Below are 23,743 nucleotides of genomic sequence, written 5' to 3'. Positions count from 1 at the left end.
GTGTGTGACAATGGAAGCAATCTGTTGGCAGCGTTGAGACTAGGCAATTTAACACATGTGCCCTGCATGGCACATGTGTTAAATTTAATAGTCCAACGTTTTGTCTCCAAGTACCCAGGATTCCAGGACGTTCTCACCCAGTCCAGAAAGGTGTCGGCCCATTTCAGACGTTCCTACACAGCCATGGCACGCCTTGCTGACATTCAGCAGCGCTACAACATGCCAGTCAGGCGTTTGATTTCTGACAGCCAGACTCGCTGGAATTCAACGCTCCTTATGTTGGAACGTCTGCTGCAACAACAAAGGGCCGTCAACGAGTACCTTTTTGAACTGGGTGGTAGGACTGGATCTGCACAGCTGGGGATTTTTTTCCCCCGTTACTGGGTGCTTATGCGCGATGCCTGCAGGCTCATGCGACCTTTTGAAGAGGTGACAAATATGGTCAGTCGCACCGAAGGCACCATCAGCGACCTAATACCCTTCGCTTTCTTCCTGGAGCGTGCCGTGCGACGAGTGACAGATGAGGCTGTAGACCAGCGTGACGAGGAGCTGGAAGCGCACGATTTCTGGTCGGAATCACCAGAACGAACCCAGGCACCTGCTGCAACGCAGGGAGAGGTGCCAGAAGTGGAGTCAGAGGAGGAAGGTGGCTTTGTGGAGGAGGAGGAGGAGGACCAACAGGAGCAGGCTTCCCAGGGGGCTAGTGGTGACCTTTTGGGGACCCCTGGTCTTGTACGTGGCTGGGGGGAGGAGACCGTGGATGATGCAGTCCTTGATAATGAGGAAGCGGAGATGGATAGCTCTGCATCCAACCTTGTGAGAATGGGGTCTTTCATGCTGTCATGCCTGTTGAAGGACCCCCGTATCAAGAGGCTTAAGGAGAAGGACCTGTACTGGGTCGCAACGCTACTAGACCCTCGGTACAAGCATAAAGTGTCAGAAATGTTACCAACATACCACAAGTCCGAAAAGATGCGGCATTTACAAACCAGCCTGCAAAACATGTTGTACAATGCTTTTAAGGGTGATGTCACTTCAGGAACTCATCAACATTCCAGGGGCAGAGGTGCCAGTAATCCTGCCACGAGCACACCTGCAAGGACAAAGCCCTTTGGCCAGTCTGTAACGTCAGACATGCAAATGTTTTTCTGTCCAAGGCAGCGCCACAACCCTTCTGGATCCACCCTCAAAGAACGCCTCGACCGGCAGGTAGCGGACTACCTGGCATTAACTGCAGATATCGACACTCTGAGGAGCGATGAACCCCTGGACTACTGGGTGCGCAGGCTTGATCTGTGGCCAGAGCTGTCACAATTTGCCATGAACCTCTTGTCTTGCCCAGCCTCAAGTGTGCTCTCAGAAAGGACCTTCAGTGCAGCAGGAGGGATTGTAACTGAGAAGAGAACTCGCCTAGGTCACAAAAGTGTCGATTACCTGACCTTTATTAAAATGAATGAGGGGTGGATCTCGGAGGGTTACTGCACGCCGGAAGACTTGTTCTGACTTCTATGCAGCTGTCCTTCTCTTCAAGCCTCATGACTCCACACACAGCTGTCCTTTAGCGTCCTCCTCCTCCCTCCGCCACCGTTACAAACTAGGGTGCAAACCCTACTGGTTTAATTTTTTCTGGCCTCTGTGCTTCAGTGGCTGCAACCAAAAAAACTGGGCAAACAATGTCTACAAGGTCAACGTATGGCAAAAAATGACTATTTTCAGCATTTATATGGCATATTTTTTCTGGCAACTGTGCTTCAGTGGCTGCGTCCAAAAAAATGCATATTTTCTGCATTTATATGGCATAATTTTTCTGGCAACTGTGCTTCAGTGGCTGCGACCAAAAAAATGCATATTTTCTGCATTTATATGGCATAATTTTTCTGGCCTCTGTGCTTCAGTGGCTGCAACCAAAAAAATTTATATTTTCAGCATTTATATGGCATAATTTTTCTGGCCTCTGTGCTTCAGTGGCTGCAACCAAAAAAATTTATATTTTCAGCATTTATATGGCATAATTTTTCTGGCAACTGTGCTTCAGTGGCTGCGACCAAAAAAATTACTATTTTCAGCATTTATATGGCATATTTTTTCTGGCCTCTGTGCTTCAGTGGCTGCGGCCAAAAAAACTGGGCAAACAATGCCTACAAGGTCAACGACGTTGACCTTGTAGGCATTGTTTGCCCAGTTTTTTTGGCCGCAGCCACTGAAGCACAGAGGCCAGAAAAAATATGCCATATAAATGCTGAAAATAGTAATTTTTTGCCATACGTTGACTCAACGTATATGGCAAAAAATGACTATTTTCAGCATTTATATGGCATATTTTTTCTGGCAACTGTGCTTCAGTGGCTGCGACCAAAAAAATGCATATTTTCTGCATTTATATGGCATAATTTTTCTGGCCTCTGTGCTTCAGTGGCTGCAACCAAAAAAATTTATATTTTCAGCATTTATATGGCATAATTTTTCTGGCAACTGTGCTTCAGTGGCTGCGACCAAAAAAATGCATATTTTCTGCATTTATATGGCATAATTTTTCTGGCCTCTGTGCTTCAGTGGCTGCAACCAAAAAAATTTATATTTTCAGCATTTATATGGCATAATTTTTCTGGCAACTGTGCTTCAGTGGCTGCGTCCAAAAAAACTGGGCAAACAATGTCTACAAGGTCAACGTATGGCGAAAAATTACTATTTTCAGCATTTATATGGCATATTTTTTCTGGCAACTGTGCTTCAGTGGCTGCGTCCAAAAAAACTGGGCAAACAATGCCTACAAGGTCAACGTATGGCAGTTGTTTAAAGAGAACAGTAGATTACTAGCCAGCAAAGCTACCTAAGCTAAAATGTCCCTCAAATCCCTGCAGACTTCTGTCCCTCCAATACAGAGCAGTATCAAGCAGATTACTAGCCAGCAAGCTTACTATCATCTGTCCCTGAAATCACTAACAGCTCTCCCCCTACACTATCTCTTCCAAGCACACACAGGCAGATTTTTCAGATACATTTTTGCCCTTGATCCCCCTCTGGCATGCCACTGTCCAGGTCGTTGCACCCTTTAAACAACTTTAAAATCATTTTTCTGGCCAGAAATGTCTTTTCTAGATGTTAAAGTTCGCCTTCCCATTGAAGTCTATGGGGTTCGCGAACCGTTCGCGAACCGCTCGCATTTTTGCGCAAGTTCGCGAATATGTTCGCGAACTTTTTTTCCGACGTTCGCTACATCCCTAGTTTTAATTAATGTGTAAATTATTTTTTTTAGTAGATGTTACCCGTTACCGGTACTATGTTTTTTACTGATTATAATAATATTACCTTTATTGTAGCAGAAAACTGATGTATATGTAATACACGGAGAGCAATCACAATAAACATCTGTTCTTTGAACATACAGACCGATTGGTTTGAAACTGAAGAATAAATCAGGAATGTTTCTTGGAAGGGTGCAATTTCTTTCTAGGAAAATGTAATCTGCTGAACACATACCAACGTATCATAGATTTCTCTTCATGGGTCATGATGTTCATATACAGGTATGGGATTTATTACCCAGAATATTTTGAACACAATTTTTTTTCTACTTTCCACACCTTAAAGGAATAACAAATATCTAAACAATAAAAACCCTATGGGGTTATTTTGCCATTGGCAGTGAAAAACAAATCAATCCAAAAATGAAAATGTGTTCAAATAGGTCACTAGGGAAATGGTAATGCCAAATTTCAGAGCTTTCTGGAAAATGGGTTTTATGTTGTAGGCCCTATACCTGTACTGCTTCTCTTTGTTCGGAATTTCTTTCTGGTAATTCACTTAAAAAATCTTTTGTACCATAGTGGTATACTTTGTTTGGGGCAACAAATGTAGCTCAAGATAGGAGGCTTTCTAGCACAGCTACAATCCCCTCCATTATTATGAATTGTGGAGATGTTGGTAATTGAAGCCAATGGTTTTTGTTTTGTTGTTGAATTATTTGCATATTGTTGTGTAGCTTGTAAAGGAAAGAAATATAAGGTACTTTTGCGCCTCACTGGAGAATACCGTTTTATGCTACAAAGCTTATCTGTTATCTGCTGTGTATCTTGTGCCTTTTCATCTTTTTCAGCTTTGAATGACTGCCCCCATGGCTACTCATCAGCTTCTATATATAAACTTTAGTTGTGTTTTTGAAGCAAACAAGAGTTTTACTAGTGCTTCACAACAGTACATTATATTTTCAGTACTTTAGGACACTTTAATTTTTTGGTGTTACTGGTCCTTTAACTACCAAGGAACAGCTGTTGTAATATCACGATGGAAGATGAATAGAAGATAAGCATTAAAAATATAAGTATAACCGAAAAAGTGAAGCCTCACCGTAACATTTTTAATTGGTGCCCAGAAACAACAACTTTGATAGTAAATATTTATTAGAATGTGATCAATGTTCAGATTTTAGGTTTTGTTCTTTTTTTGGTGCTAAAACGGTAAAATCTGTATTATGGTTTCAAAACCGAAGATGTTCAATGTTTATTAAGCTAGAAAAACGTGAATATAAGACTTCGGCATCTAAAAGCTTGTGAGTTTATGTACCATGTACCAGCCAATATGATTTTCATTCATAAGCTGTATTAACTGCAGTATGATTTATTGTTTATAGTAGCCCCACATGTCCAAGGATGGGGTGCTAATTTGGGTGAAAGCAGATCATTTTGCATCATGTTTTACTAGATATACAGCTGTGCAGTCACTGATGGAGGTGCTGTTTATTGCAGAAGAATATAGCATGTGGCGTGGAAAAACCTTGAGTGAATAATTGTGCAGGCCTTTGTTGCCTAGTTTTCTGCCTGAGCAAAATGCAAAGCTTTATACTAAATGATTCAGTAATTCACTGTGCTAATGTGAACAGTTTGTACTTTGTCTTATAAATAGACTCAAGTGTTATTTAATGATTGTGGAGCTATTTTGTTGGCTTGTTTTTATTGCTGTATTTCAAGTGAATTGTTTGTGTTTCCCTCATTATTTCTAAATAGTCCAGTTCATGTTGGCTCTCTATTTATACATTCTTCATCGTGTAATGTGTTTTATTAATAGATGATCCTTTCCAGCTCCATAATATAGTGGAATTGTGAGACAATATGCAGGTCTTCCTAATTTTTTTATGTAATTGTTTAGCTTTTGTTTAGAAGCTCTCCAGTTTGGAATTTCAGCAGCTTCCTGGTTGGTAGGGTCCAATTTACTCTAACAGCCAGGCAGTCGTTTTAATTAATGACTGGAAGATTAATAGGCGAGGGCCCATAAATACATAAATATAATAGAATATTATAGAATAAAAATATAGTAAGATGGTAAGAAGTAAAACATAGTGGTGGGAGTGTTCTGGTTTGGGCCTGGTTTGCCATCATTGATAGAACAATGAATTCTGAACTATACCAGTGAATTCTAAAGGAAAATGTCAAGACGTCTGTCCGTGAACTGAACTTCAAGAGACAGTGGGTCATGAAGCAAGACAATCCTAAACACACAAGTCGTTCTACCAAAGATTCGTTAAAGAAGAATAAAGTGAATGTTTTGGTAATGGCCAAATCAAAGTCCTTAATCCAATTGTAATGTTGTGGAAAGACATAAAGCAAGCAGTTCATGTGAGGAACCCCACCAACATCCAAGAGTTGAAGCTGTATATATATATACAGTATAATGACAGATTGAAGAATAGGCACAGTAAAATTTAATGTGGAGAGGCTCCCTTTATATTATTAAGGCTTGGTCAAGCAGCCTTGCAGAGCTCACTTTTCAAAGACAAAAAAAGTTACTTGGAATGACTGACTTTGCGGCCTTCTAGGGCACTAAGGATCTATGTGTTGCCTGCAAGCTTTAGGTGTTCTTATTTTTATGTAGTGATTGTAGGTTTCACTTTTGTGTATATGATTTGTTGCCACTAATCATATTTTCGAATGGTAAGACTATTCATTGAAATACAAATTTGCCAATTGTGTAAATGGACTTTTTATTATTTATTTTCATCATTTTAGATATGACAAAGTAAGACTGTGAGGCTTAATATTACTGTAGACAAGAAACGTTAGCACAGTCTAGGTCCCTTGAGAAATAATAGTCTGCTTGTACAATAAATACAGACAGCAAGAATCAATCAGCCTTCCAACTTAACTCACTTTTTCATTTGTATTTTTTTTTTTTTTTTAATCTTTCAGCATTTCTGAAGTGTCAGAGTGATGAGACAGCACCAGTCATTATCTTTGTTTCCAAAATGTTTGCCGTTGATGCAAAAGCCTTACCGCAGAACAAACAGAGGTAAGAAGATGTAGACAGCTATCATTGTTTTGGTTTGCTACAACATCCTTCTTTTTGGAAGTTTGAGTATTGTCATTTTTTGGTCTGTTTTGTGCACTTTGTTCCTGTCCCTGTTATTGTTGATCATTGATCACAGTTAGACTGATTCCTTACCAATTTTGAACACAATCAAATCAAACAATGTGATTCGAGTTCAAGGCACCTTTAAAGGCTTATTTATCAAATGGTGAACTTTCACTATCATCCTTTGATAAATACACCTTTAAAAATCCCATAGAAATGAATGGAGAGAGGAGGTATTTCACTCTGTGGATTGTAAAGATCTCTAACTTCACCATTTGATGAATATACCCCAAAGATTCACACTGGTTGCTGATATTTCTGATCATGGTATATTAATGTGCAACATATTGGAATTATACTTAGTAATTACCTCTTTGGTTATGTATTTTGCTGTTTAATTTCTTATTGTATTTTAGTCTCGTATGTTTACGTTATTTCTTTCAGTAACCCTAGTTACCTTTCAGCAACCTTGTTTTTCAGCAGTCTTGTTTCCCATCTTGAATGCTGTTAAATTATGAACATCTTTGTGCAGTGTAGGCTATCTACAACAGGGATCTCATTGCATTAATTACCATATTGTATTCTCTTTAAAAACAAGTTATGGTGATGGATTGTGATTATTAAGTAGGCATAAACATTCAGTTCCCTGACTGGGAGCAGTGTTTCCAGCTTCATTGCCTCTTTGCTTCTATCACGCCCTTTCTCTGGCTGACAATCTTTATGAAACACAGACAAGGATGGGATTGTCACAGAATCAAACTTGGCCCTGCTATAAAAACAAGCATTAGACTAGTGTTGTCCAACTTCTGTGGTACCAAGGGCCAGAATTTTTCTGACCTACAGTACATGGTGGAGGGCCGATAATTGAAGTCTGCGTTAACCAGTTCCCCTTTTAAACTATACCCGCTTTAAACCACACCCGTGTTATCACAAGAAATGCTGAGAATACCCACTTAATGGTGGTAGCACAACAAAAAACCAAATGGTTGGTGCTCACTGCCGGTATATCACTCATCCCTTTCCTGCTCCTCCCCTGTTGATAGCACATGCTAACAAACCCCTACCAGGTTCACCTCCCACGGGCAGAGCAGGCCGAGTAGGGCACACGCAGGTAGAATAGGGCACAAGCAGACAGAGGGCCGCACACACAGGGAGTATAGGGAGTTAGTTCAGTGATATCTAGTAAGTGCAGAATGTAAAGTTGTTTGTCACGGATCTCCTGCCGTATCCTGATTGGGTGAGTCCAATGATACAGGAGACTAGTTTTTATTAATGCTGGCATAATATGCAAGATATATCGCATCAGAATACCATGTTAATTATGACAAGGGTGTAATTATATACAAGCAACCCACACAGTTTCAAAAAATGTAATTGGATAGGATTAATGCAGTTTCCTTTTAACACAGGTTAGGCCACTTTAAGCAGTAGCCTGGAGTTACGGTTCTATCGGAAATATGGATATTTTGGACTTGTTTTGACTCTTTAGACACAGAGACTATTCTTCGAACACAAAACACGTTTTAATATGTGGAACTTTTGTTCTATTTGTTCTATACGTCCCACTATATAGGCAAAAAATGTTTTCACTGTTTTATCTCCAACATATAGACAAAGATTGTCTTAACAGATAAAGAAAGTTTTCACTGATCTATCACTTTAAGCCTAATACCCAGAATGCATTTACGGGTCAAAGGTTACGGGCAGGCTTAAACATGGGCCCATTGTATACTTTTTTCACACTTAATAAAGGGCTGTGCCCGAAACATGTTGTGTGGTACACTTCCTCAAGCTATAATTGACTGCTTGGATTCATACTACAAACTACATTTCCTCTTTGCCTCTATGTGCAATGAATATGTGATTGACAGCTCAGATTTTTTATACATTTATAACAGGTATAGGTGTTTTATTTAAAAAAAATTGGTTTAATTTGCAAAGTACTTTTATTATACCGTTTTTTTATGTCTGGATGATAGGTCCTGTTTAACCCTTTCCCTGCACAGACAGCCTTCTACACTTCCACATTTGATCTATTCTGCGCTTCTAAATTTCCACATTCGCTGAAATCTGAATATGCAATCACTTGTGGATTTTAGTACTTGGCTGAATACAAAAAAATATTGATTTACTGTATCCTTGCTAATATACTCTCTATGAAGAGCTCCTGTGGGCCTCCTTTACTCAAGCATAAAAGATGCCTGGCTGCATATACTTTAGGTGGCTGAACGCCCCTAGAGAAGGGTATTGCTATATTCATTTATTCTGTTGATAGAATTAAATGTAACAATTCATGATTATGCCTCCTATGCTACGCGTGACAGTTGTGCTCCAACATGTTATTATGATACAGCTGCAAGAAACTGTCAACATTATAATTGAGCCCGATTCTCATGTACAACTGAAGCATAAAGACAAGTGGGTGCAACACAGGTGAAATCTGTCTGGTCTCTTTGCTCTAACCTTGTGGGACCACCCAAAGATGTTTTGCTGTGGTTCCCAGTAACTTATTCCCCTCCTGTTCTTATAACAACGATGCATTCATGGTTGAAATGCGTAGCATCACCTTAAGTCAACTGTAGAGTAAGTGATAAAATAAATGTCTGAGTTAATGACATATGTGCTCCTATATTTGACTTGCATATGCCGGTAGGCTGGAATTGATATTTAAATGTGTAGGTCACCAAAAGCTGGGTGTCTCTTTATTTTATGCTTTTTAAAAAAAAAAACAACAACAAAACAAATTAAAGGAGCATCCTGCTATGCTCTTTAGTATTTGGTCAGGTCTCTTAACTTATAACAAAGTTACTGATGTATGAAAATATGGCCAGTCACCCTGCTGTAGTGTAGTAGTCTTCCAGATAAAATATAACAACTGACTTTCAGACCCACCCCAAACTACTAGTCTAGTACTTGGGCCTTCATATATAGACCAGCCCAAACCATTGTCTTAGGACAAGACCACTTTCACCTATATAACATTTGAAACATTTGTTTTGCACCCCTATAATTAATGTCATTATATATCATGCTATTATATATCATTTGTTTGCTAGCTAAGCCTTAAATCTCTTAAATATCTATGCCTTACTTGCCATATTAGCAACAAACACATTGAATACAAAATATTAATATTCAATTGGTGGACAGCTGTGCAACATTACAAAGGCATATTATTCCCTGCCTGCTAAAATACAACAATTGTAAAGTTATATTAGAGTGTCTGCCATAGTTTTGCAGTTACCACATAGCATAGGTGTGCAAAAATATATATTTCTCTAAAAAAAAAAAAAAGCAGCAACACAGTTTACTTGTATTTAGTGAATTATTGTTCTTTTTCTTTTCAACCTTTGTTAGACATGCACTCGCATTGTTCTCGGTAGTTGACTTTTAATGCTGTACCAGATGGTTCTCACTAGATGGCACTATACTTTCACTCTTCTTAGTCAATATTCAGTTTCTCTTTTAATGCCAGTCTAAGAAAACAGCATGACATCATGGATTAGCAGTAGGATAATTATCTACTACTGAGCACTGCTTTGTGTTGACTTCTAGAATGTAGCTCTGCTGACAGCCTGTAAGTAGTAGATATATTGACTTCCATTCTCCTGACCCTACTATTAGGACAGCAGCACCTCTAAAAGCAGATAGGTTGATTAATTAAGAATAACTAGAACCTGGATTGGATTGGAATTCTATATTTAAAAGGTTCCTTCCATGAATACATGTGCTAAGCTAAGCTGTTGTAATTGAATGGATAATGCTCTCCAGTTTAGCAGAAGCTCCATTTGAAGCTGTTTCCTTCTTGTATCGCATGGCATTGTGGACTGGCAGCAGTTTTCCCCATTGTTATTTTGTTCATCCAGTCTTCGAGGTGGTCCATGGACATATACCCTATAGTTCAAGAGAACAAAATTACAAAAATATACATGCTGCATTTAGGGGGAGTAGCTGAGCTGCTGAGTGTATATATCCGAGACAAACACAGTTGATTATAAAAGTTATAAGAGGTCCCTTGTTATACTGTGGACCTGAAGTTCTTTTTAAACCTCCTATCGGAAGTATCAAAGTTTATTAAATATATTGTGTTTTTTTAGTCATGCTCATCTGATACCTACTTTAGTGGAAATCATCCCGGTAGGGCTTTGATTTCTTATGTCACATTATAACAATCAGAATGTTTAATAAATCAAATTAATGTGACTGACTGCCGTACTGGGAGGAATACAGTTTTCAATTACTGAGCATAGGTGACTTGTTTTATGTGTTGCTTTTATTTTTTGCTCATTTTTATCATAGCAGAAGCCAAGTAAAAGCGAATTGCTTTGTGTTCCTTGCAACTCTGATCTGAGACTGCATCCCTTTCCATACTGACTTGTGGTAGACATATGTGGTGTAGTACATATATAGAATCTATTATCCGGAATGTTGGGAACCTGGAATATTCTAGATAAAGGGCCGTTCCATAATTTGTATTTATGCTACTTAGTTACCATCAAGTACAAGGTGTTGTTTTATTATTATACAGAAATGATGTTAATTTAAAACGTAGAATTATTTGCTTAAAATGTACTCTATGGGATATGACCTAACTTTAAATTGGAGCTTTTTGGATAACAGGTTTCCAGGTAAGAGATTCCCATACTTCTACTGTCTTGATCTCTAATCTGTGCCTCAGGTCTCTTATCAGAAGTCCCTCTAAATCTGTCTGGTCTCTACAAGTTAATGCATGCTCTGATATTTTTGGTCTGTACTGTACAGACTGTACTGTTTGTACAGAGTTGGAGAAATACAAAAAATACTAAAATAAATAACATGTTTTGTAGAATGTACCCTCTTGCAGGTGCAGAGGCTGGAAACTAACTTCTCGGTAGAATGGCTAGATAACTTCCATTGTAAAAACAGCAGGTATAAGTAAGTCAGTCTATCTGATTAGGAACCAAAACCTCTTGAACAATTCTTGGATTTTTCACCAGCCTTTTGTCCAACCCATGACAATTGTGGGCTTATTTATCATAAATCAAATTTGTGAGGTTTATCCTGAGCATTCGGGATAACAGGTCGCATACCTGAGTTTTTATGTAAAAATATTTGACATAAAATCAGTCCCTTCTGCTATAGGAAAGCCCAAATCTGTATTCAGCAAACTGACCTGGAAAATGAACTAAAATAAAGCAAGTCAGGTGAAGGAAATTATGTCCAAAACCAAGCATATATATGTTCCCAGGGGGATATATATAAGAGAAGAGATCAGCGCCTGTGGCAACAGAAATTAAAAACAAGCATAGCGTAATACGTTCCAAATAGGTAATATCACCCTGTGCATGCACTTAATATTAAGTACGTGTTTTCTCCCCTTTTTCCTTTAGATAGCTGTTAATGGGGGGGGGGGGGGTGATAGGGTAACAATAGAGGTGATAGGAAGATGATAGCTTCCCTGCAAATAGTTAATATTTAAATATACTCCAGGAGTGCTTCCACCTTCTATAGAAATGCCTACTTACAAACCACAGCAGTGGTGTTATGCATGTAACAGAAAGCTCTTTTCTGGTCCCTCCTTTGGGTCACGATATTCCTTCCAGGTTCCAATGCCAGAGATAAAAACCAGTGATAGTGTAATACCGTTTTATTAAAAACAACTTAAAATCAATTAAAAAATTACACTCACATTTACCCTGACAGGGTTTTGCGCATTCAGTCCAATAAAAAGTCCATATGGGGTTGCGAGTAGTAGTTCTGCTTACTCACTGCCAGACTCCCTCGTGGTGCCTTGCTTCTGGGCTCTGGTGTCCCCCAAATTGTGCCTAACGCGTTTCGCTGTACGTGGTCAGCTTCCTCAGAGGCGTAATTTCCATTAATGTTTGCTCTGCTGCTTTTTAAAACTCATTCTGGCGCGCTCGCCTGGTTTCCGCCGTCACTTCCGGTTTATGCGTTCCAATTGATGCGTTCCAGCGCATTCACTTCCTGTTTGGCGCATGAAATCCCCGGTTCTCCTTCTTTCAATGTATTACAGTAGGGACAACCTCTCTCCCCTTCATACTACATACAATTTAAACTTCAATGGCTTCACATCCTATCCACTTGTTTGTAGCCTATTCAATACAACAAATATACATGTGCAGGGGTGCATGCTTTTTTAACAGCATATACATACAATGAGTTACGGGGGATCATGGGAAATGTAGTTTTCCCTTATTTTTTGTAAAGACAGTGTTTTTAATTACCAAATTCTTTTCTTATATTCCATATATATAGTTACCTTGTGCTATTCCTTTATTTTTCTATTTCCTATCTGTGTGGAAAAAACTTTACAGCTATTATCTTGTGATGTGTCCATAAGTGAAGCTGAATTGTGTTTTGTGTTTATAAAAATGCTCTTAGGTTTATATCTATATTTAACCCCTGTGGTATAAAAGTGTGCATTTTATAAATCCATCTGCTTTCTTCTTGTAATGTTTTCTTTGTTAAATCCCCTCCTCTCCATTCTTTCTGTACTATACTTATACCCCAAAATTTTAAATCTTTGGCTTTCTGATTGTGATAATCTTTAAAGTGTTTTGACACACTGTGATTTGTGATTCCCTTCTCAATATTTCTTACGTGTTCATTAATTCTTTCCCTTAATTTCCTTTTGGTTTTCCCAATGTATTGGAGGCCACAAGGACATTCTAAGCAGTATATCACATTTTGTGTTGTGCATTTAATGCACTGTTCAATATTATATTGCTTTTTTGTAACATTTGATGTAAATTGCGTCCCTTTCCTTCCGTACCTACAGGCTTTGCAAAGTGCACAGGGAAAAAAACCTTTCCATTCATCTTTTTGTTTTTTGGTTTGTGTTCTCTCTGTGGGGATGAAGTTACGCACTATCATTTGGCCTAGGTTGTTTGCTCTTTTGTATATGACTTTGGGTTTTTGAGGAATTTTTCCTTTTAGGAGTTCATCTCCTTCTAGGATATTCCAGTGTCGATTTAAAATCTTTTTTATTTCTTGGGCCCCTGGGGTATATGAAGTAATAAATGATAGGCCCAGTTGTTCATTGGTTGTTTCCTTTTTTATCTTTTCTTTTATTAAGTCTGCTCTATCTATTTCTTTTACTCGTTTCCTTGCATTTTGGATGATTTTATTTTTATACCCTCTTTGTTTGAACCGCTCTGACACATGGTTCAGTTGGGTTTCTAACTCTATTGGGCTGGAACAATTTTTCTTTAGGCGACAAAATTGTCCATATGGGATGTTTTTTAGCCATATAGGGTTATGATTGCTAGTGCTTAGTACATAATTGCAGACATCCACCTTCTTAAAATAGGTTTTAAAATCTAAGAAGTCATTATTTTTGTTCTTTCTTATTTCTAGGTCTAAGAAATTTATTGTTTCCTGGCTGTAAGTGGAGGTGAATTCCAGATTCTGATCATTTTTATTTAAATCATTGACAAATTTTAACATTTCTGCTTCGGTTCCCTGCCACAAAAAGACTATATCATCTATGAAGCGTCGCCATAGGACGAGATCGCCCCCAAGCTTAGGTGTTATATTATGTTGCTCCCAGTGTCCCAGGAACAAATTTGCATAACTGGGGGCGAATCTCGTTCCCATGGCGGTGCCCCACACCTGCAAATAATACTTATCCTCGAACCAAAAATAATTATGGTTTAATATATATGTAATAGCCTCTATTATGAATTCCTTTTGATTTGTTGGCATGGATTGATCTTTTTCCAAATAGTGTGATACTGCTCTTATTCCCAATTCATGTTGAATTGAAGTGTACAATGATTTAACATCCAAGGTGCACAAAAAGGTTTCTTGCTTTAATTTTACTTTTTGTAAGTCTCTGATTACTTGAGTTGAATCTTTTAGATAGCTGGGCAGACTAACTACATAGTTTTGTAGTATTTTATCTACATATTCTGACATATTGCATGAAATTGAATTAATACCAGACACAATCGGTCTGCCTGGCGGATTTTTTATATCTTTGTGTATTTTCGGCAGACAGTAGAGAACCGGGATCTTGGGGTTTTTCATATATAGATATTCCTTCTCCTTCTGATCCAGGATCTCTTCTTGTGCTGCCTTATCAATTAATGTTTTTATTTTTTTGTTAAAAGTATCTGTGGGGTCCCCCGGTAGTAATCGGTATGTGTTATTATCTGTGATTAGATTTAGACACATTGTTTTATAATTTCCTGTGTCCATCACTACCAAACCGCCCCCCTTGTCCGCCGGCTTGATAGTGATGTTACTGTTATCCTGTAGTCCCTTTAGGGCTTCTTTTTCTTTTTTTGTAATGTTATGTTTCATTGGTTTTTTTGCCCACTTTTTTTGCAGCCTATTTAGATCTTTTTTTACCAACTCTTCATACATTTGAATATAGGGGCCCTTTTCATCCTTTGGGATGTATTCTGACTTCCTTTTTAAACCTGTATGGTAGTATCGGGGTTCTTCTTGTATGTTTTGTGTAAGGGGGTTTCTATTTATAATCTCACTGTTTTTGAAGGCTCTCTTCAATCTCAGTTTTCTAATATGTTTTTCTGCATCCACGAATAGGTCAAACCCATTAAGCCGATTCGTGGGTGCAAACGTTAGTCCCTTACTCAATACATTCTGTTCAGAATTTGATAATTTTGTACTGCTTAAATTAAATATTCCTAACGGTTTTCCTTCCTTGCTTCCTTTCTTGAATTTTTTTGATTTGGTGCCCCCCTTCTTTCCTCTCCTCCTTGTCTCGGCCTCCATATTTCCCTTTCTTGATATATTTGTGTTCCCCACTCCTCTAAATCCTCCCCCCTCCTGAATCTCTGTGTTTCCCATGAATTTCCCTGGTGTCTGTCCTTTCCCATCCCCCATATTTCTTGTGGTTGTCTGTGATTCTGTTCCTTCCATAGTGTCTGGTTTTTCCTCTCCCAAGGTGCTTGTGCATTCGGGTGTGTTTTTCTTTTTGTAACTAATTCCCACTTCCCTTGATTTTGTGACGTCCCTTTCTTTTCTTTGTTTTCTTTCCCCATTGTGCCATTTTCGTTGTGGTATAATTTGTTCTTGGTGTCTCTCTCTCTGGTGTATCCTAAAAAATGTTTCTCCCTAGGTGTTTGGTTCACCCTTCTTGTGTCTCTTTCTACATCAATGCCTCCTTTTTGTGACCATACCCTTATTTGTCCACTATTATAGTCCTGCTTATCCCTTTTAAACTTGTGTTGTTTAATTCCTATTATCTTTTTCTCTTCTTCACATAATTTCTTCACTATTCCTTGTTCTAACATTTCATATTCACGTGTATTTTCATATGCATTCATTTTCTTTTGTAGTTCACCAATCTCTTTATCATATTTAGTCAGTTCCAAGTTCCTTTGTTTAACAATGAGTTTGATTAAATTATTGGTGCAGTTCTCCAAAATCTCCTCCCACTCTCTTTGGAACTCTATGCTGTCTGTTCCAAAGGTGGCGTTCTTTTTAATACGTAAACCCCTTGGGGTGATTTTGTGTTCCAAATATTTTTGTAAGGTGGTTTTATCCCACCAAGCACGCATTTCTTTTAACATTATTTTTTCCAGATCTTGGAACTGATCTACTAATTCTATATCTACCAGCTCCGTTGGATCGATGGTGTCTATATTTGTAGATTGGAAGATCTCTTCTAAATCATAATTTCTGCTGTTCCTAAAAGCTAACATTCTTATGAGAGATAAAAACAGATAAAAACAATATACAGCTTACAAATGCAGCCAATAAAAAATGTCAGTCTTTTAGATAATTTCTTGCCGACCCCTTCACAGTCTCTCAACTGTATGTAAGTCCAAAACCAAGCATATATATGTTCCCAGGGGGATATATATAAGAGAAGAGATCAGCGCCTGTGGCAACAGAAATTAAAAACAAGCATAGCGTAATACGTTCCAAATAGGTAATATCACCCTGTGCATGCACTTAATATTAAGTACGTGTTTTCTCCCCTTTTTCCTTTAGATAGCTGTTAATGGGGGGGGGGGGGGTGATAGGGTAACAATAGAGGTGATAGGAAGATGATAGCTTCCCTGCAAATAGTTAAATATTTAAATATACTCCAGGAGTGCTTCCACCTTCTATAGAAATGCCTACTTACAAACCACAGCAGTGGTGTTATGCATGTAACAGAAAGCTCTTTTCTGGTCCCTCCTTTGGGTCACGATATTCCTTCCAGGTTCCAATAAATGCACACTTTTATACCACAGGGGTTAAATATAGATATAAACCTAAGAGCATTTTTATAAACACAAAACACAATTCAGCTTCACTTATGGACACATCACAAGATAATAGCTGTAAAGTTTTTTCCACACAGATAGGAAATAGAAAAATAAAGGAATAGCACAAGGTAACTATATATATGGAATATAAGAAAAGAATTTGGTAATTAAAAACACTGTCTTTACAAAAAATAAGGGAAAACTACATTTCCCATGATCCCCCGTAACTCATTGTATGTATATGCTGTTAAAAAAGCATGCACCCCTGCACATGTATATTTGTTGTATTGAATAGGCTACAAACAAGTGGATAGGATGTGAAGCCATTGAAGTTTAAATTGTATGTAGTATGAAGGGGAGAGAGGTTGTCCCTACTGTAATACATTGAAAGAAGGAGAACCGGGGATTTCATGCGCCAAACAGGAAGTGAATGCGCTGGAACGCATCAATTGGAACGCATAAACCGGAAGTGACGGCGGAAACCAGGCGAGCGCGCCAGAATGAGTTTTAAAAAGCAGCAGAGCAAACATTAATGGAAATTACGCCTCTGAGGAAGCTGACCACGTACAGCGAAACGCGTTAGGCACAATTTGGGGGACACCAGAGCCCAGAAGCAAGGCACCACGAGGGAGTCTGGCAGTGAGTAAGCAGAACTACTACTCGCAACCCCATATGGACTTTTTATTGGACTGAATGCGCAAAACCCTGTCAGGGTAAATGTGAGTGTAATTTTTTAATTGATTTTAAGTTGTTTTTAATAAAACGGTATTACACTATCACTGGTTTTTATCTCTGGCATTGGAACCTGGAAGGAATATCGTGACCCAAAGGAGGGACCAGAAAAGAGCTTTCTGTTACATGCATAACACCACTGCTGTGGTTTGTAAGTAGGCATTTCTATAGAAGGTGGAAGCACTCCTGGAGTATATTTAAATATTTAACTATTTGCAGGGAAGCTATCATCTTCCTATCACCTCTATTGTTACCCTATCACCCCCCCCCCCCATTAACAGCTATCTAAAGGAAAAAGGGGAGAAAACACGTACTTAATATTAAGTGCATGCACAGGGTGATATTACCTATTTGGAACGCATTACGCTATGCTTGTTTTTAATTTCTGTTGCCACAGGCGCTGATCTCTTCTCTTATATATATCCCCCTGGGAACATATATATGCTTGGTTTTGGACTTACATACAGTTGAGAGACTGTGAAGGGGTCGGCAAGAAATTATCTAAAAGAAGGAAATTATGTGCTGGCTGGCCTGCCAAAATTTCACAGTTTCTAGTAGGGAGGTTTCAATCTAATTTCAGCAGGTTAGCTAGGGCCAATTGAACAAATTTCTTGGAAGTGCAAATGTCAAAAAAAGGAGGGATGCAGAGATTTCTATTTCACTATTCATTACTGATACCAAGATATTGGTGGTGTTCCACAAAATCTTCTTACACTTTGCACTTATTCAGATCTTCAGATAACATTTCCTTTCTTCCTTTATTGTTCTGTAAATGTAAAAGCAAAACATGTTACCATTTTCTGCACTTACTCGTTCCATCTCTGAGACTAAATTGTTCTCATTTATATTCCATTATCTCCTGTAAACCACTTGAATTTTAAGACAAGTCTGGTATCATTTAATATGTGGAAAGCCAAGTGTTTATGAAGATAACATTTATTGTTGCCTATGGTTTAAGGCGAAGAGGAAAAGAAAATTCAGCACTCGTTTATAAGCCATTTCCTCTGAAAAAAAATTGGTTTGAGCTTTAAAAATTACAGAAGACTTGCTGCCATTGTGATAGCTCTAGAAATAAGGGGTATCTAAGTAAGTGCAGCAATTTCCCAGCTGTTTGGAGCACTAAATTTCTCCGGGGGGATTGGAAATGGGACATGAAGACTTTCTTTTGTGACCTTTTTTTTACAGTTAGGTCCATAAATCTTTGGACAGAGACAACTTTTTTTCAAATTTTGGTTCTGTACATTACCGCAAGGAATTTTAAATGAAACAACTCAGATGCAGTTGATCTGCAGACTTTCAGCTTTAATTCAGTGGGTTGAACAAAAAGATTGCATAAAAATGTGAGGAGCAAATCACTTTATTTCAGGGGCTCAAAAGCAATTGGACAATTGGCTCAAAGTTTAATTCATGGGCAGGTATGGGCAATTCCTTTTCAAGAATAGAAAGGCTAGATTGGATTTTGCTAAAACATCTAAAAAACACAGCACAGTTCTGGAAAAACATTCTTTCGACAGATGAAACCAAGATAAACCTCTACCAGAATGATGGGAAAAAAAAAGTATGGAAAATGCGTGGAACAGCTCATGATCCAAAGCATACCACATCATCTATAAAACATGGCAGAGGCATTGTGATGGCTTTCAGTGGCACTGGGACACCAGTGTTTATCTATGATGTGACACAGGACAGAAGCAACCAAATTAATTCTGAGGTGTTCAGAGACACTGTCTGCTTAAATCCAGCTAAATGCAGTCAAATTGATTGGGAGGCGTGTCATAATGACCCAAAACATACAGCCAATGAAACCCAGGAGTTTATTAAAGCAAAGAAGTGGAATATTCTTGAATGGCAGTCACCTGATCTGAACCCAATTGAGCTGCATTTCACTTGTTGAAGACTAAACTTCAGACAGAAAGGCCCACAAACAGCAACTGAAAGCCGCTGCAGTAAAGGCCTGGCAGAGCATTAAAAAGGAGGAACCTAGAATGTGGTGATGTCCATGAGTTCAAGACTTCAGGCTTTCATTGCCAGCAAAGGGTTTTCAACCAAGTATTAGAAATGAACATTTTATTTACAGTTTTTTAATTTGTCCAATTACTTTTGAGCCCCTGAAATGAAGTGATTGTGTTAAAAAAAAGGCTTTAGTTCCTCATATTTTTATGTTCCAACCACTGAGTTAAAGCTGAAAGTCTGCAGTTCAACTGCATCTGAGTTGTTTCATTTAAAATTCATTGTGGTAATGTACAGAACCAAAATTAGAAAAATGTTGTCTCTGTAAAAAGATTTATGGACCTAACTGTATGTCCCCACCAACAGGGCAGCACCATCCCAGCCCGTTTCCAAATGTCTTCATCTGCTTTATTATAGCTCCACCAACATATGTGGTGCATTTAGATTGTCATAGGCTGCTTAATTAAAGGGGATGCTAAAGGAATGTTGACTTCAAGGAAGGTTGAATTCAATTTAAAATTGTCTTGCTTATTGTATTGTTGTTGTTCGTGTTTACAGCAATATAGGAATTGATATGAAAATAAGACAGAATAATGGTCTCAGGATAGGAAAAAATGTGGCCTATTAACAATTGTTCTGCTGGCACCCCGTTCAGTTCCAAGAAGGCATTTGCTTTTTTTTGTTTTTGGAGTGCACTAGCATATAGTTGGATATATATTTATATTGGCCAGGATATTAATTTAGGGGTAGACACAAGGTGTAACTGAGGTCAAATTTGAAATTAAATTTGCCTGTTTGTGCCGTGCTATTTTTTTAAAGGAGAAGGAAAGTCTTTGTGCACTTGGGGGTGCCAAATGTTAGGCACCCCCAAGTGATTGCATTGACTTACCTGAAACCCCGGGCCAGTGCTCCTATCAGCAGAAAACTGCACTGGCCTGGGGTTATACCCGTGAGCATCACGGAGAGATCATCTTTTGTCTTCCCCTTTCTTTGCGCGGCTGCGCATGCGTAGTAGAACGAAAATCCAAACATTGACTAATAAACATCAGCCCCGGGAAAGGTTTATTTTGCCTGCAGTTTTTTCTTCTCTAATGTAATAATGAAAAGGTTTAATGTTCCCAGTTTAACATTCAGTGATTATGCAACCAGACATCGTGAGCATACCCTTTTACCCCATCCATTGTGATTTGCTAACTTGCAATTTGTCTTCATGTTTCATTGCATTGTTAAATGAGTAATACTCCAATCTGTCAAAGTCTCTTTATTGGCTGTTTAAAAAGCAAACATACAATTTACTATAACCTTTATATATGTAACCTTTCTTTTAGTTCTTTGTTAAATTTCAACACCAGTTAAACTTTTATTACCCTCTTAAATGTCTCATCTGATGATTTCCACTTGGGGGAGCGGATAAAATATCTAGTTGTGCAACTTTAGATACTTCACATGGGTGATCCTGGCCCCATGTCACCCAAGGTGGCCTTCCTGATACCGTATCCCTTATGCAATGAAGGGGGGTTAAGAGGAGGCGCAGCAATAGAAAAAGAGCCAAAATTCAGGGTTTAAGGTACCAGGAGCAGCCCTTTTCTACTCCTGGAAACCCACCCAAGAATCTCAACTTGCCTCATGGCACCAGCAGTCCTGCATGGATTTACTTTTCACCTCTAGAAGGTTTGAATCCTTATCCATGTTTATTAAACCTTAAATACTGATATTGAACCTGTAGGTTGTGCTCTATGTTGGTAAACCCTCTATATTAATTTGACTTGAATTGTCTGGTACTCAGGGTTTGCTTGTCCCTTTCCTAGCAGAGCTAATATGACATGTAGCCATATGTCACAGTCGGCACCCTAAATCCAGAACCAATACTAAGCACCCTGTTCTCGGCTCTTACTTCTGCCTCAAACAACCGCCTTTCACCTCGGGAGGAGCTAATCAGATGCCGCCAGGTCTTATTAAGAGAGGTTCCAAGCTAAGGGTTCTGGACGAGCAAAGGGGCACGACGGTAAAGCAAAGTCTTTAGGGCAGAAGGGCACAGTACAAGGAGTAAACAGAAGGCATAGTCAAATCTGGCCAGGTCGAGGCAGGCAGAGTACAAGCGGAGTCAGACAAACCAAGAGTCAAACCAGGAGATCAATCAGAAGGAATACGGATACAGAAGAGTCGGTTACCAGGCAGGGGTCAGGATCGTCAAAACAGGCAGGGATCACAACAGGTATTAGATATCAGGCAGATTTATAGCACAGAAGCACCAGGAATTCACTAGGAATGATCCTATAACGGGCAGTGAGAAAATACAATTTGCCACTTTAAATACTTTTGAATTTCGCGCCATTGCGCGCTGGCGTCAACATGACAGCTTGCATGCGCCTATAAATAAGAATGTGCGCCGTAAGCTACCGGCAAAGTGGAAGAAGAGGATCGGCACGGCGGGCGTACCCGCTGCACCACTAGTCCACCAGGATGAGTACAGACTGTGACACCATATTTGTATTTAAAGGCCCTTATGCATGGTAGCTCTTATGGGTATCATACACACTGTTTTGGTAACTCTTTGAACTCTCTTTTGTGTATTTTTAAATGTGCATGTGATATTATGTTTCATACTTCTGCAACATTGTTTCAGGAGTTATAACTAGGACCTTTACATTCATGTGCCCTTCTAAAACAATGATAATACAGTTCTGCTATTAACTTAATTGTTAGTGGGCTATTACTCTTGCAGTCATGTTTACAGGAATCTGTAAGGGATCAGGCTGTGCTGTAGGTCTTGCAATATAAGTTGTGATCATACGGTGCAAAGAGTTTGGGACATGCCCTGGCACATAAGCATCTCCAAAGGAAAGGAATCCAGGCCTCACTAAGCTAGAATGCATTGCTTCCTTCCTTCTCCATGTTATCAGACTGATGTACACAGTTCACTGTGTTACTAATTACAAGATGGGAAAATAAATCGGTTCCTTTTATCAATGATGATGATTTATTGTTGACTGATGGTCTTTCAGCCCTGTAAACACTGAAAGCTTTAATTGTTGCCTCTGCAGCTTTTGCCACCTAGTATTATGTTCTGCATTAATGGCTCCAGAAAAAGGAAGTAAAACACCATTTAATGTGGTCTCTTTGATGCCTGCCTTTCATTATCAGTGCAGCTTTGATTCATATGCTCTGAATTAAACATCTTACTTATAACAACAGTTTATGGACTGGTGCCAATATCTGCAAGTGTTAGTATAACCACTGGCAAATGAGTATATAATAATCTTTATATTTAATACCTACAAGAAAAACCCATTGCTGGCAATATGAAAGTAATGTCATGGGAATCCCACCACCTACCTTCTGTGAACCTCAGTTTTCTACTGTATCTTTTATTGCCACTTTCTTTTGCTCTTGTTTTACCTCTTGATTTCTTTCCTCACTGTCAATATATTTAACGATTTTTTTTGTTCTGCCCCTTCTCTGTTTTTCTCAAATTACTTATGTCTACTTGTTTGTCACCCTCAGCTATTTATAGACCATGGTTGAGACCATTCTTGCCAAGTTCAGCCCTCTATATCTTACTGCCCTTTAAAGGGGTTGTTCACCTTTGAGATAAATGTTAGTATGATGTAGAGAGTGATATTCTAAAACAATTTGCAATTGTTTTTAATTTTTTATTATTTGTGATTTTTGAGTTGTTTAGCTTTGTTTATCTCTCTTTATGCTTTTGAACATTTCTTCCAAAAAAATTAAAGGAGAAAGAACGGTTGAAAGTAAGTAAGCTTTATCAGAAAGGTCTATATAAATACATCAGTAAACCCTCAAAGTAATGCTGGTCAGAGTCCTCTGGCAAAAGAAACACTGCATTGCTTTCCTTCTATTGTGTACACATGGACTTCTGTATCAGACTTCCTTCATTCATCTTAAACCTCCAGGGCACGGGCTTGAGCATGCTCAGTTCGCTCCTCTCTCCCCCTCCCTCCTTCCTGCTGTAATCTGAGCCCAGAGCTATGAGGCATATGGGAGACACTCAGGCAGGAAGTGATGTCACACCAAGCTAATATGGCAGCTGCTATCCTAAACAGACAGAGCGCTTATAGAGCTGTCTACTCGAGTATGGTAAAGCATTCTACAGAATAAATATGGCCTTCTAGCTTTCACAAGTGTGGCTTATCGCTTGGCAATAAACTGCCTCAGTAGTTTCCTACTCCTTTAAAGAGTAAAAAAGAAAAATAATCCATGGAGAGTTATTTAGCTTTTTATTCAACAGCTCTCCAGTTTGTAATTTCAGCAATCTGGATGCTAGTGTCCAAGTTAATCTAACCATCCACTGATTTGTATAAGAGACTGGAATATAAAAAGGAGAGGGCCTGAATAGAAAGATGAGTAAAAAATAGCACTAACAATAGATTTGTAGCCTAATAGAGGAGCATTTGTTTTTAGATAGGGTCAGTAAACATCTGCAGTAAAAGTCTTCTAAACCATTGACTTGCATGTGGAAGCATTGGCTATTA

At 38.7% G+C, this 23,743-nt stretch overlaps 1 protein-coding gene and 1 long non-coding RNA gene across 2 annotated transcripts in view; one reads left to right on the top strand and one right to left on the bottom strand.

Moving 5' to 3' along the window:
- Window positions 1-23,743, top strand: part of LOC108712883 (elongation factor-like GTPase 1) — a 155,933-nt gene that overhangs the window by 24,668 nt on the left and 107,522 nt on the right. Inside the window, 1 exon segment of the mRNA XM_041588274.1 lies at window positions 6,183-6,282. Within this exon segment, the coding sequence (XP_041444208.1) occupies window positions 6,183-6,282 (100 nt within the window).
- Window positions 11,842-17,809, bottom strand: LOC121402158. Its single transcript, XR_005966629.1, has 3 exons — window positions 17,777-17,809; window positions 14,756-14,758; window positions 11,842-12,126 (listed from the first exon to the last, which is right to left on the bottom strand). It is a non-coding gene; the product is annotated as an uncharacterized LOC121402158 (long non-coding RNA).

Source organism: Xenopus laevis, chromosome 3S (genome assembly GCF_017654675.1).
Source record: "Xenopus laevis strain J_2021 chromosome 3S, Xenopus_laevis_v10.1, whole genome shotgun sequence".
In the NCBI taxonomy this organism is placed as follows: domain Eukaryota; kingdom Metazoa; phylum Chordata; class Amphibia; order Anura; family Pipidae; genus Xenopus; species Xenopus laevis.
This window is presented reverse-complemented; position numbering and strand designations above follow the sequence as displayed.